Source organism: Nymphaea colorata, chromosome 7 (assembly GCF_008831285.2).
Source record: "Nymphaea colorata isolate Beijing-Zhang1983 chromosome 7, ASM883128v2, whole genome shotgun sequence".
Classification (NCBI taxonomy): domain Eukaryota; kingdom Viridiplantae; phylum Streptophyta; class Magnoliopsida; order Nymphaeales; family Nymphaeaceae; genus Nymphaea; species Nymphaea colorata.
In genome coordinates this window covers 15,764,814-15,779,371 of record NC_045144.1, presented here as the reverse complement: position 1 = coordinate 15,779,371, position 14,558 = coordinate 15,764,814, and the positions used below count along the sequence as shown (strand labels likewise).

At 38.3% G+C, this 14,558-nt stretch overlaps 1 protein-coding gene across 1 annotated transcript in view; it reads left to right on the top strand.

Annotated features, from left to right (window-relative positions):
* The window catches only part of LOC116257609 (callose synthase 7-like), a 38,126-nt gene extending 23,974 nt beyond the window's left edge, over positions 1–14,152 (top strand). The window contains exons 32-41 of the mRNA XM_031634543.2: positions 374–485; positions 6,879–6,998; positions 7,070–7,185; positions 9,513–9,596; positions 11,153–11,265; positions 11,353–11,582; positions 11,842–12,639; positions 12,737–12,787; positions 13,133–13,318; positions 13,454–14,152. Coding sequence (XP_031490403.1) covers positions 374–485; positions 6,879–6,998; positions 7,070–7,185; positions 9,513–9,596; positions 11,153–11,265; positions 11,353–11,582; positions 11,842–12,639; positions 12,737–12,787; positions 13,133–13,318; positions 13,454–13,753 — 2,110 coding nt within the window. The 3' untranslated portion in view covers positions 13,754–14,152. The remainder of the gene's footprint in view (positions 1–373; positions 486–6,878; positions 6,999–7,069; positions 7,186–9,512; positions 9,597–11,152; positions 11,266–11,352; positions 11,583–11,841; positions 12,640–12,736; positions 12,788–13,132; positions 13,319–13,453) is intronic.
* The last annotated feature ends 406 nt before the right edge of the window (positions 14,153–14,558 follow it).

The following is a 14,558-nucleotide window of genomic DNA, read 5'->3' as shown; positions in this document are numbered from 1 at the left end:
GCAAAAGTAGCTTCAAGAGTTTTTGAGATTATCACAGTATTTCTCTGGTATATATAGAATCTCATATTCTCAATATATCATAGTATTTTGCCATCTAAGAGATGGAATAATTTGAAAGAATGAGAAGCCAGAGGAATGACATTGGGAATAGGATAGAAAAAGTTGAAGATAACACGTTCTAAATGTTATAATCATATTTCACTGTCGTGATTATGTTTGTTTAATGGAGAAAGTCTCTTCTGTTTCAGAGTTATCTCCTTATCTGTGAAGGTGGAAAACTCATACATGCATATGTGTACTGCTTGAATGTGTCAGCAATGTTTAGTTATACAGCTATGCAACTGAAATTGTTTTCTTTTTGAAAAATTGGCAGACATCCTTCACTTCGGGTGGCTTATGTCGATGAGAGAGACGAGACAATTAATGGAAGAACCGAAAAAGTTTATTACTCGGTACTTGTTAAAGGATATGAAAAGCGAGATGAGGTACAATTTTTGAAATGGAAATTTGGTTCTGTATGCCCAACAGCAATTAATATTTACTTGGTTAGTATTTCATTTTGTAAGTTATCTAAAGATCAAGAACAACAGCTACTTAAGAGTAGATTCAACTATCTAAAGGAACTATAATGTATGAGGCACATTATGAAAATTGGATAAGTTTCAGATGAAATATGATGAAAGGTTCGAAATTGATTATCGAAGAGGTTATTATTGATAGCTTAATGTGCATGAGATCATATTTTTATGAACTTAAAAGAAAAGGATGTTCCTGGCCTAGTAAATTTACACTTTTTAAGTTGACAAACTTTTTTGCACATTATCCTGTTTCTGTGCGTGCATATGTCAATCATTTTCTATGGTGGTAGATAATATAAAGTTCTGAGTGGATTTACTCGTTATTGTTGCTGAACATTTATGTTCCCCAACTTGGCTTCTCTACACATGCTTACATGTTTAGAGTGAAGTTTAGACTATGCCAACTTCTATAAATTGGATTCCTTGCACAGATTTTCTTTACTTTTACAATTCACTTGATGTAATTTTTTGAATTTTCTCATCTTCTTCTTATCGATCTCTTATTTGATAAGATTTAAATTCCTGATGCTAAGCAAGATCTTCTTTACAGTCATGTCACTTCAACATGTCAACTTGCTTCCTTCATTTGCTGACATGCTTGAAACAGTAACTTTTTTCCTTTTTTGACCATTCATGCTTTCTAGTAATGTTAAATCACTAAATGTCTACCTTATAATCTGCTAGTTCTAAAATTTATCGCGATCGCTTTTTAATTTTCAAGCTGGGGTGGGATTCATATCATACTATGGTAACAGGCTTGTGAAACTTTTGGACTCATTGAACATGGCCTTGTTTGAGATTAGCCAAGGTTGAAATTATTTTCTATTTTGGATTGCCTTGAATGCAGATTAATTCTTATTACCTAAACAACTCAAGCCTGGCCTATCTTGCCTTGGCTAAGTATATTTTTTTCATTAAGACAATGTCATTTCAACATTGCACTAGCAGGATTTGAACTTGTGATTACAAATCTTATGTCATATGGAATTGTATAGAGGGGTGCAACCATTTCTATTCCAAGGGACAAATTGTTAGCCACCGACTAACAAGCTGCTTACAAGAGCAAGGCACACACAGATAAAAACCTCAAAACTCACCCACGTAGACCCTAATCCCCGATTAGGGTTCTCTCCTCCCAGAGGAAATGACCTTCAATTACCAGATGCCTCCCTACTAAGACCTTACCAGATGCCTCCCTACTAAGACCTTTGACCTATTTATAGCCTTATTTGGGTCCGACCCAAATGGGATCCAATCCAAATCACATAACCGTTTACTAACAATACTCCCCCCTTGGAAAACACCTTGACCTCAAGGTGTGAGCATGAGAAATGAACGCCAATGTCAAAGGTTCCTTCCTTGCTTTCAGGTGGACTGCCAACTGTAAGAACTTGTCTCAACGATTCTGCATAGTGTACGTGCACACTTGAAATTCTGCTGCTCGCTCTCAGAAGCCTCCTCACAATTAACACCAGTCAGCACCACGGGTAAATGCAAGCCAGCAGCTGGGTTAATGGAATTTTCATTCCATAGCTTCCTCTTTTTGTCGTATTTGAATAGCTGCAAGGGAAGCCTGCTCTTCAGGTTAATGTAGAACATGAGTTTACCTGTAGAAGAAAATCAAGAGGCTTCACTTTTTAACAGGACCGATCTCAACTCTGTCTCATCAACTTCATGAGCCTCTCTAGCTGCTGTTTTACAAAAGTAAGTATAGTGTGCTGACTTGGCCATAACTGAGTGTAGATTTGGATATTTTAGCGACATCTCCAAACCCCTGAGTTTCTTGGAATGGATACCAAGGGAGCCTCCTATGCACTCTGTCGTTAAATTTGTCCTGCCATGGGTAACAATTTTTTGTTACGAATTGAAGACAAGAAGGTAGCTGCCTTCCAATAACCACTCAATATAGCATGGAAAATAGAGGGCAGGGAGCTGACTTTGACATCTGCCAATTCTCCTTCAGCATTTCCAACAGTGCCCCACCTTTCAACATGTATCAAGACATTTGTTGACTTCACTGAGATGTCATCCATTCACTGAGATGTCATCCATGCAAAAGTCAACTCCAAATTCAAACTGCAACCAAGTTTCCTTGGGTAAGAAAAATTGTATCTGGGTTGAAACTTTGTTTGGTAGAGCGTTAATCCATAATAACATCAATCCTAAAAAAAATTCTTTTTCTACTGTATGAGCTGTATAAAAAAGAATATAGTTGTATGGTTGAAGCTGGTTGTGCATCATTACCGCCAAGTGGCACACTTCTTCACACTCTTGGCCACCAACCCATCGACGTGAGCATTATATCCCAGGCCCATATCTCTGTAGCTGAATGGAAACAGGGTGGCAATCTTCGTCCCTCTTCAAAACACCAGGGGTGTTGTATTCTTACAGAAATCACTTTTATCTTGTCCTAACAATGGCTGTTGAAAATTATCATTTTCAAAAGCTTAGGCAGCTCATTGACAACATAAGCATACATTCGCCAGTTTTTCCATTTCTCTTTTGTAGCTTTCAGAAAAATTCAGCACCCACACCAAAGTCCCAGCTATCTGTTTCTCCTTCCACATTCAGACCTCTTGTAATGTATCTGGTGCAATTAATGCAACACCGTCGATAGAATCTGCACGTTGAGCCTTGGACTTGATGATAAAGTTCTTAGCTGAGCATGTTAGTCCAGACCACCAGTAGAGCACGAGAAGCTTTTGAGAGTCCACAGAGGGAGGGAAGTAAATATAGAAGGCCATAGAGCAACTGAGGGTTGGGCTGAAATGGTAGTACCTCTTGTTGTAACCCCCACTTCCATGCATACCTAGATTTTTTTGTGATGGTGAGCTGGGTGCGGATAGACCCATCTAGTTTGTTATTACCATGCTCCTCCTCTCCTTGTCAAAGTCTATCGCCTTTCACAACAGCTACTGCATCGATGGCAAGCGGCCGTACTGAATTTACTGGTGGAACAGGGGTATTGTGTTGCAGACTGTTGGTGCCTGTAGAAACAGTAAAAACGAGAGAGCAATAAACACACACAGATGTAACGTGGAAAACCCCTCAACAAGAGGGAAAAAACCACGAGTGAGGAGGACTGGTGCCCACTAGCAACCATACACTCTCTCTCTTAGATTCTCATTCACACACTGAAATTAGGGTTTACACAGGTTAAGTAGGACCCTAACATAACACACTGGATCGGGTCCAGATCCAGACCCGGAAAGGTGACTCAAATACAAGCTACGTCAACAGTGCCAAAATGACCTTGCACTAAAGCGTCTGTGCCGTTTGGATTGCCCCACATGTTGTATGATAAAATGGCTCTTTCAGACGCACCTTCCATCGATCTTTTCAACCCAGCCAGTCTGCAGCTTCCTCTCTCCTGTTGCCTTCAGAGACTAGCCTTCCTTCTCTAGTTTTTGCGTATGTGCCATCATCGTCGGTACCTTCATGGTTAAGTTTGCCAAATCACTCATCTTTGATCTCATGATCTTTCCTCTTCATTTTGTCGGCATCATCTAGGGTTTTCCCCAAAGACCCATAGTGCACCTCCTCTACTCCATTGCTTGATGTGCCACATCTACGACACCAATTTTGGACCCTGCATGCTTCGACGTCTCAAGAACTCAACTCAAGTTTTCTGGCCTTCGTCCTTGTATTAAACCTTTGTCCTCTTCATGGGAGAGAGAGAAAACCCCTTCCTGGCTGTTTTTAGAGTCAACTGTGGGTGCTTGGTCTAGAGCTGAAATCTCTTCATTTAGACCGACGATTGTTGTTCGACTGGCCCCCATCTTGTGACTCCTTCTCCTTGAGTTAGTCGACACCTTTGCTCGCCTTGTTCCCTGCCATATATCCATAATATGTGGCCATGAGGCTTTCTCGGCTGGTCGACTAGTCCCTTGCAACAACCTTTTTACTTCTTCCTCTTGACACTTTTGGCCTCCGAACAGAGCATATCTTGGAATCCTCTGTAGAAGGGACCTAGATGTTGGCGTTGCATTTCTTGTTTTCTAATCCTCGCCAAATGATCCTCCTCCTCCTGATGTGCTGGAATCTGGATGAAGAATCACTCGGTTTCTAGCCGACATGCCTCTTGAATTTCTAGTGGTTTGTAGGTGTCATATTTGCCGATATGGTGGTCGACGATGTAGTTGACACACCCCTCATATTTAGATGGCATACCCTGTTTATCGCCATGGCAAAGGACTCCTCTCTTTGAGCAGAATGGGAGTGGAAAGTCGTCCTCTGCTTTGTCCGCCTCTCTTGAGAAATCGCCTCCAGCTTCAACACTTTTGTCTTTTTCTCTGATTTGGTGCTGGTCTACACGACCGGTTGTGGCAAGGCACGAAATGGAGAAATAATGTCTCCATCATCCCGCCTTGTGGTAGCAAATCCACGGTTGACATCTCTCTGGTTTGCATTCTCTCTCAAGGTTGAGATATGATTATCGTCTTCTTCAAGTCCAGTGTTGGAAGGTTTTGAATTAGTCCTTAGTTGTGCGTGAACTCCCCTTCTTGAAAGAGCATCATCGTTCAGTTCTTACCAAGAACCTCTTTAAGCTTCAGACGCATCTGCTTGTAGTATGTATGCTATTATCGTCCCCCACATCTCGTTCAAGCCTTTTGTTGTTTGGTAAATCCTTGCTGATGAAATCTCCATCTTCTCCAATCGTGCATTTACAATGTTTGCCGACTGCACCCTTAGAACCGGCTCTCATACCATTTGTTAGCCACCAACTAACAAGGTACTTGCAAGAGCAATGCACACACAGATAAAAAACCTCAAAACTTACCCAAGTTGACGCTGATCCGCGATTAGGGTTCTCTCCTCCCAGAGGAAATGACCTTCTATTACCAGATACCTCCCTACTAAGACCTTCAAGCCTTCAATCTATTTATAGCCTTATCTGGGTCCGACCCAAATGGGATCCAATCCAAATCACATAACCGGTTACCACAATAAGTGTTGGAATCAAAATGGAGTATCTGTGTGACACAAATACAAACTCAAAGAAGCATTACTGAACATGCTTAAAGTTATTTATGTATTGAGACAAGGTTCATTTGCAAGGTTGAGCTAGGGCAGGTGCGTGAGTTTTTTGTCTATTTTCCCAAGCTTGAAGCAGGCTGAAAACAAGTGAACTTTGCACGCGATACTTAAGCTTGGGCCCTTAGCCAGGAGCATGGAGCTCTTTGTAGTGTAGTCTTCTTCTTCAACACAGTGGAACTATCATGGACAATGTTGTGAAAGGTGTAGCGTAACGCGTATTGGTGGGGCCGACCTATACGTCGTAATGTATCACAAATGTAGCATAGCGTATCATAAAATTAATATTTTTTAATTTAAAAAATATTAAAAAAAGAGAAAAATCCTAAAAATCCTAAAAAAAATAAACAAGAAATCAAAAATCAAGAAAAATGTATTCAATATAAAAAACATTATCATACATAAGTAACATTCATGTATATCAACAACACATTCAAACATAAGAAATCAGAGGTTCAAAATAACATAATAAGCATCCATCACAATTTTAAACTTGAAAATTTTATAAAATCTTAAGACTTAGAGTCTTAGGACTTGGAGTCTTACGACTTAGATTACATCACAATTTCATAAGTTCAAAACATATAGTTATCATCTTTCATGATTCAACGAGAATATCTCCCAAATCGATGAATCCTCAGTGATTTTTAATGAAAATGGGCAAAATCTCTCCCTCCCAAGTCTCTTGGAGTCTTTAGACACAAGAAGAGATGGAGGAGTGTTTAAACTTTAAAACATAACGCAAAAAGGGCTGTCGGGCCCCTTTTTATGTTTTCCGCCGTATCGTACGATACGGGGGTGTATCGTCCATATCGTACGATACCTGCATCGTACGACAGATAACACTGATCATAGAGATATGAGAGTTCTTGTAAGTTTGTACTTAGAAATTAGGGCTTCCTTAATTGAGAATCATATGCTAGAAGGACCTGATACTCCAAAATAAGAGAGATGGAAGCTTCCTTTGCTTGATATATTATTCTCTCTTCTTCATCATGTCCAGTAACTTCAACTTGGTGTGCTTGGCATGTAATACGGGCATACTTGTCCTTGTTTCATACTGTAGTATGTCCTTGTCTCTGCATCATTAACAGCTTCTATTGTTTATTTTTTTCTCTTCTTCTTAGAGCTTAAACAGTTCCCTTTCAATATGATCCTCCAAATGTATGTACTTTTGTCATTTTGCAAGCTCGAGTGCACTATATGGTTATGTTGAACTGTATTTGAGATTCTTTATTGCCTATTTGTATCTGGATGAATCTTTAGGAAATTTATCGCATCAAGTTGCCTGGTTCTCCAATTATTGGTGAAGGGAAACCTGAAAATCAAAACCATGCAATAATTTTCACACGTGGAGAGGCACTGCAAACTATTGACATGAACCAGGTATGCATGTTTGAAAAGCTTAAGCAATAAGCTGTTCTACTTCGTTCTCATTCTGTATTTCTTGCTTGTAGGATAATTACCTTGAAGAAGCTTTCAAAATGAGAAATGTTTTGCAAGAATTCTCGAAACCTCATGGACTAAAACCACCAACGATATTAGGACTGAGAGAACATATCTTTACTGGAAGGTGAGCATTTTTTTTTTTGAAATTTTAACAGCGAAAAGGGTGATGTCATTATTGTTTCAGCTTGGGTATAGTTGGTCTAATTTACAATTCATGTAGTTATTGATGAATCATATTTTAGCTTCTCTAGTCTCTTCTACTAGTCATATTCCAATGTAGTGAAAAGCAGAACGCGGTGCTGTATGGGCTGCTTAACTCAGATCTAGTGCCTAGATACACTACTTAGATGCCTGACAGCTTAAGTGGGAAATGTCATCCTGGGCTCCATGTCTGAGTCTTGCTTCACTAGAACTCATTTCAAAAGGACGTTTTTGACAGTCGACTTCAACACCAACCTCAAACAACAAATTTCTTGATTTTTAAGCGATTCTCCATAATCTTATGTGTACACAATGTTTTCAACAGCATTGAGGCATAACATAGTGCAATGCCAGCTATCAAGTGAGGCATAAGGCTCCAAGCTTAAAACATTAATATTTTTCAAAAAATGAAAAATAGAAATCAAACAAATCATAGTCTAGTACAAAGAAGCTAGAACCATTAAGTATAAGAATGATCAATGAATAGTAGAATAATAGAATATGCCTTCCCAAGTTGAAAACATCACAAACTTTATAAGTGATCATATTCTCAACTAAGTTTTGATCTAAAAAACTTGCTTCAAATATATGACGGCAATAGGATAAAAGAAAGAAGAGAAAAAAAGGAAAGAAGAAGAAAGAAAGAAAGAAAGAAAGAAAGAAAATGAAAAAAGAGGGAAAAAGGTAGAAAGAAAAGGAGGGAGTGTTTGTGTCTTGCTAGACACTTGCCAACATCCTGGCAGATGTGAGTTGGAGGAAACTCGTGGGTGGAGTTGCATCCAATGAATGAGAAAGACAAAAGGGTGGCCCTAGTTCAATTGCAACTACCCCTTAATTTGAGATTTTTGTAGACTAGTAAGCTAAATGTTGGTCAATGGTGGGATCTAACCCTATTTGGAAAAAGAAAAAAGGAAAAAAAAAAAAAAGAGGTTGCTCTCATTTGTTAGGCACACTTAATCTTGTAGGCTATTGCATGCTATGTGACATATGTCTTTTTCTTTTTCTGATTTGTGCTATTTAACTGTGTGGTGAAGCATTTCAGCATGCCCTATGCTACGAAGTTTATTTTTTGCATTTTGTAGCATGTTTTTTATAACACTCTCTATAGGTTTTAATCGTTTTAGTTTGTACACTAATTGTGCAAAATTTTTCTTTTGAAAAAAAGTTATCCTGATGTCAAGTAAGCTAGCCAGTTCCTCGACTTGGATTCTGTGGTTGGCAGTAACCAAGTTCCTTGACTTGGATTCTGTGGTATCTCGATACTTGCTTGCTTATGTCAGGCAGGCAGATTATCTTAGGGCTGGTTTCAGATCCGGCTTTTCATGCACTGGCATTGTTAAAGATGAACTTTTTTTGTTGTAATGGAAGCTTGATAGCTCAACCATTTCTATCGGATTGTAGAAGTGTGTTCATTGTAAATAGGAATTTTCTTATATGAAATTGTGCATTTTTTACTTATTACCATGTAGTAATGCTAAACACCATGTTAAAAACCTACTGACACCAAAGCTGGTTTTTTAAAGCTTTGTTCAGCGCTAAATCCAGGTTTCTAACATGGTTTTAGTGTTGCATAGTCGATCTTTACTTTATATGTCATTTTAGGCAAGACATAGCTGTAGTTTGCGCATCTTAAAAGGGTCTACAGACATCAGGTAATAGGTCGTACCAAGAGATCCAGGCTCTCTCTCCTTTGGTTTTAAAAAGAGACTAGTGAGCCACCCTTCTATGTTAAAACCCTCTCCTATACAAGTGCCAATTTGTCTAAATGTTTAAAGTTGTCCGCACCTTGTAAAAACTGTCTACGACTGGCACTCAAAGTGTGCCTGAGTTTTGTGGCTGGATTGATCCTTTAATCTGATGTCTATCAGCATTACATATTTACCTTTTGATTCTTAGAATTTGAGTGGATGCAGTTCCTGGATGCATTTTAATGTTTTTGTTAAAGATTGTCTTGTTAAACTTCTACATCTATACTCTAACCAATAATAAAATAATGATACTCATGAGGAATTCATCATGTGGCGTTTCTTCCCCCCTTCCCTTCCTATTGAGTTGTAGAACCTCTTTTACTTCAAGTAGACCTCTAGCATTGAGTGCTTCTTCAACAATTCGTTTAGCACTTTTAACTTTTCATTATGTAGAAGGAAGCTTGTCTCTATGTTTATGAAGAACAACTTGCTGCAGCTCAATTATTCCTTTCCTGAACTTTTTGATATAATCAATGCTTTTGACCTTTTTCTTGTGTTACAGTGTTTCATCTCTTGCGTGGTTCATGTCAAATCAAGAAACAAGTTTTGTAACTATTGGACAGCGAGTTTTAGCAAATCCACTCAAGTAATGTATCCTTCACTCATATGATTCCTAGTTATTATCTTCTCATATGGCACATGACAATGACATCAGCAAGCAGCTGCATCTGCTTTCATTTTATGAACTTTCTTCTTCCAACATGTGATAAACTTTCATCAACTACATTCCATCTAACTTTATAGCTTTGGCACTTTGATTGTTTCTGTCATTCAGCTGTATTTTTTTGGTGCTTATTCATGCATGCACCCACTTTAAGCTTTCAAATTGAGACTTTAATATTATATCTCTATTTGAATATGCTACATAGGTATCATTATTTGAATATGCAAAAATAAAGAAATCGGATATTTGCATAGGTATCACTTCTAAGAGTTGGAAAACTCGCTGGGAAAGGAAAAACTAAAAAGCACATCTAGGTGGTTCTCTAGTGCATTTTGAAGCATGGAATTGCTTCAAAACCTGACATAAAACAGATTTTGCATATTTATTAAGAAGGGGACATGCATCTATTTAACCGTTTCAACTCTCAACATGGTTTCTGCTGCGTTCTTTCATATCTTGTTCTGTTATATGTTATGTTAATGGAGATTTCATCAGTTGCATTACATTTCTTTCACCCAAAAAATAAGAAAAGGTGTTTGCATTTCTCTCTTTTGAAACTATGTTGTCGTGGTGATCAGTAGTAAATAGCATGCGCCCAGACGATTTTAAGTTTAATGAGAGTATTCATTAGTGAAAAAAATTACATAATGGACTTCCACATTTGGAGAATGATTTTAGTCGGTCTTGAAGTTCTTTTATTTATTTAATTGAACTGTGACACCATTCTGTTACATAATTGACAACTTGAGCAATTGTTTTCATCAAAATTTAATGGTGGGATTCGTGGAATTTATGTCTGTGATGCATCGGACAAGCTTTTCATGAAAGGAGCACCCGTGATGACCAAGATATTCATTCCAAAGTTTGACTTATTATATTTATACACATTGGAGACACCCATACAAGAAATAGGCTTAGTAGACTCCAATGATGGCGTCAAGACAAAAGAACATGAATAGAAGGGGTCTTCCTTGAAGATGTACATATTTTCTCATCCTTCCTCTATAGTGAATGTTAGTCCTCATCTAAAAATCCTTGACATGCATAGAAGAGAAATTAGAAGAGAAATTTTTCTTTTTTTTTTTTTTTTTTAAGATCATGAAGCTTAAAGAAGCAATTTCCTCTATTTCTTGTGGTCCCAATTTAGTGTTTTAGATTGGGAATACTCCTGGGTGACGTGCATTTGCATGGCTGAGGCGTAATGCCTATCCATCTTTTTTATATTCTTGACGTTGGAATTCTGTTCTTTACTCATGCTTTTACAGTGTGGATGAATCTCAGACAAATGTAGCAGTACCAGGAAAAATTTCCTGAAGTTGTGGTGTTGCTTGGTGTGCCCATAGGAGTACTGCTTAGACCATGTTGCTTGGCATGCCCAATAGGAGCATTGCTTAGAATCATGGAATTTCTCTGTTGATGCATTTTTATTTTTATAGATTACATACCTGTCCTTGAATTGATTTGGGATGTCATTTCAGAGTACGCTTCCACTATGGCCATCCTGATATTTTTGATAGGATATTTCACCTAACAAGAGGTGGCATAAGCAAAGCTTCAAAAGGGATCAATTTGAGTGAGGACATATTTTCAGGTAATATGTGCGTCTCTTGTTTATGAGGTTGTTTCTGCTTAATTTAAATTTATGATGTTAAGTTGTTAACGATCTACAATTGCATAGGGTACAATTCCACACTTCGTGGAGGAAATATTACTCATCATGAATATATCCAAGTTGGAAAGGGTCGTGATGTTGGAATGAATCAGATTTCACTCTTTGAAGCAAAGGTCTCCAATGGAAATGGAGAACAGACTCTGAGCCGTGATGTTTACAGATTAGGCCGCCGCTTTGACTTCTACAGGATGTTATCATTCTACTTCACAACAGTTGGATTTTACTTCAGTAGCATGGTATGTTTTGTTTATCTTTGCTATGAAACTTATGGGATATATATGGTTCATTGTACTTCGAAAGATGGCCTGGGTAAGGACCTGATTAGAGGCCACAGTTCTTTCATCTCTTGAACCATAGGAGAGTGCTTTATGCGCTTATTGCGTTAGCATATGTTGTGTCCCAGACTATACATTTTGACCATCTCGAATATGGATGCAATTTCTTATCTAATTTTTTGACATTTGTGATATAGTCTAATATTCAAATCTCTCCTAGGTGACTGTGCTGATTGTCTATGTTTTCCTTTATGGACGCTTATATTTGGTGTTGAGTGGCCTGGAAAAAGAATTATTAAGGCATACAAACAGCCAGCAAAGCAAAGCTCTTGAATCTGCTTTGGCTACTCAATCTGTCTTTCAGCTTGGTTTATTGCTTGTACTGCCTATGGTAATGGAGATTGGACTTGAGAAAGGATTTCGTACTGCTATTGGCGAATTTATCATCATGCAGTTGCAGCTAGCCCCTGTTTTCTTCACCTTCCAGCTTGGAACAAAAGCCCATTATTATGGCAGGACAATATTGCATGGCGGTGCCAAATACAGACCTACTGGCCGTGGGTTTGGAGTGGAGCATCTAAAATTTGCTGCTAATTACCGGATGTATTCACGCAGCCACTTTGTTAAAGGACTTGAATTAATGATATTGTTGATTGTTTATCAGGTTTACGGCACATCATATTCGACTTCAAATGTTTATCTTTTTGTAACGTTCTCTATGTGGTTCTTGGTTGCATCTTGGTTGTTTGCACCTTCTGTGTTCAATCCGTCAGGGTTTGAATGGCAGAAAACAGTAGATGATTTCACAGATTGGACACGGTGGGTTGGAAATCGTGGGGGTATTGGTATTCAAGCAGATAAGAGTTGGGAATCCTGGTGGGAAGAGGAACAAGTTCACCTGAAATATACAGATATGAGAGGGCGTCTGCTGGAGATACTTCTGGCATTGCGCTTCTTCATCTATCAGTATGGCATTGTTTATCATCTCAACATAGCCCACCACAACAAGAGTATTCTAGTAAGTTGTGTGAATGCAGTGATTCCTTGACAGGACCAAATACATTTGTTTCACATTTCCATTTTTTGTCTGCTGAAACTTATTTCTATTTTGCCAGGTTTATGGGCTGTCATGGCTGGTTATGGCGACTGTTTTATTGGTCTTAAAGGTATTTATGTCTGATGAATTTGTTTGATTGACATGACATATTCATATTTTTTTGTTCTGCAGATATTTTCTTGAAGCATGTGGTTGGAATATATGAAATGAGTTCGCTGTAATAAAAGGGTGAAGTTCATCTGGTTACAGTTTACAGAATGTAGGAAGCATGATGAAAATAATGCCTGAGAACTAGGAACTTGAAAATGGATTACATTGATATATTTGTTTGATCATGATTGGACTCTGACCTCGCTTCTAAGGACAATTATATGGGAAAGACACCTTCATTTAGCTTTCTGTGACGATTTTGATTTTCATTTTAAGACAATTTCAATTGAATTTTTGTTGCCAGATGGTATCAATGGGTAGAAGAAAGTTTGGTACCGACTTTCAGCTCATGTTCAGGATTTTGAAAGCACTTCTTTTCCTTGGATTCGTCTCTGTTCTCACTGTCTTGTTCGTAGTTTGTGGCCTTACCATTGCAGACGTGTTTGCTGCCTTGCTTGGTTTCCTGCCAACAGGATGGGCCTTTTTGCTTGTGGGTATTCTGTGTTCTTTTTCTTTCTGTTGGATACTTCCTTTTCATTTTTCTCATGTTTGTCTATGAATTTGATCCATTTATATGTCTAACGAGCTTTTGATTGACATATGCTAATACTGGTCTGTCTATCAGATTGGCCCAGCTTGCAGGCCAGTGGTTCGAAAAATTGGATTGTGGGAATCCATTAAGGAGCTTGCGAGGACATATGAGTATATAATGGGGCTCATAATATTTGCACCCATCGCGGTTCTCTCATGGTTCCCTTTCATGTCAGAGTTCCAGACTCGCTTACTTTTCAATCAAGCCTTCAGCAGGGGCCTGCAGATCTCAAGGATTCTGGCGGGAAAAAAGGATAGCACATATGAGATAGCTTCTCAGGTTGTACATAAGGGGCCTTCAGATCTCAAGGATTCTGTCGGAAAAAAAGGATAGCACATATGAGATAACTTCTCAGGTTGTACATAACTGAGGGGTATTTGCTTCTCCCCATGCATTGAGTTCGTTTCTGTAAATGTGGAATATGGGAAAAGAAGCTACAGGAAGGTAGAAATAGAAAACGATCTCCACGTAATCGATCTGATGGAAGACTCGTGTTTAATGAGCTCTCTGTGGCATATTCTATTGATATACGGATGTGAATCCTTCGAGCATGAGTTTTTGTTTTGGTGGCAGCTTATGAATTCTACAGCTACAGAAAGATCTGATTACATTGAATTCCTGTAATGTTTTTGAAACTTGTTACACAACCCATTCGCACTGAACAAACAGGTTTGGACTTGAAAAGGATTATGAAAATTGTAGTGTATACTGAAAATATTTAATTGTAATGAAGATACAGAGCCAATGAGGTGAAAATCATAGGTGTGGGTTGTATCCACTCAAGATAAACATCTAATACCTAAGAAACAAACGTTATAATCTTATTTTTCTACAGCAAAAAATCATGAAGGCTTTATTTATATATTGGTTCGTTCTAAGGTAGAACAATGCAGGCAGTTGGAGCTTGACTTATTTCTCATGATTGCGCGCTCGTTTCAGATTATAAGAAGGTACTACGTACATAATTAACTTAGTAACTATCGCAGCATCGCTTGCATGAGTGGGTATCGGAAGCATTAAAACAACAGTTCATGGCTCCATTTATATTCATCTTTTCATAATAGAATGTGCTCAAAAGAATTTATTCATAATGAAAGGGTGTTTTGCACATATTTATAAGAGCCGAGATGGCCGAGAT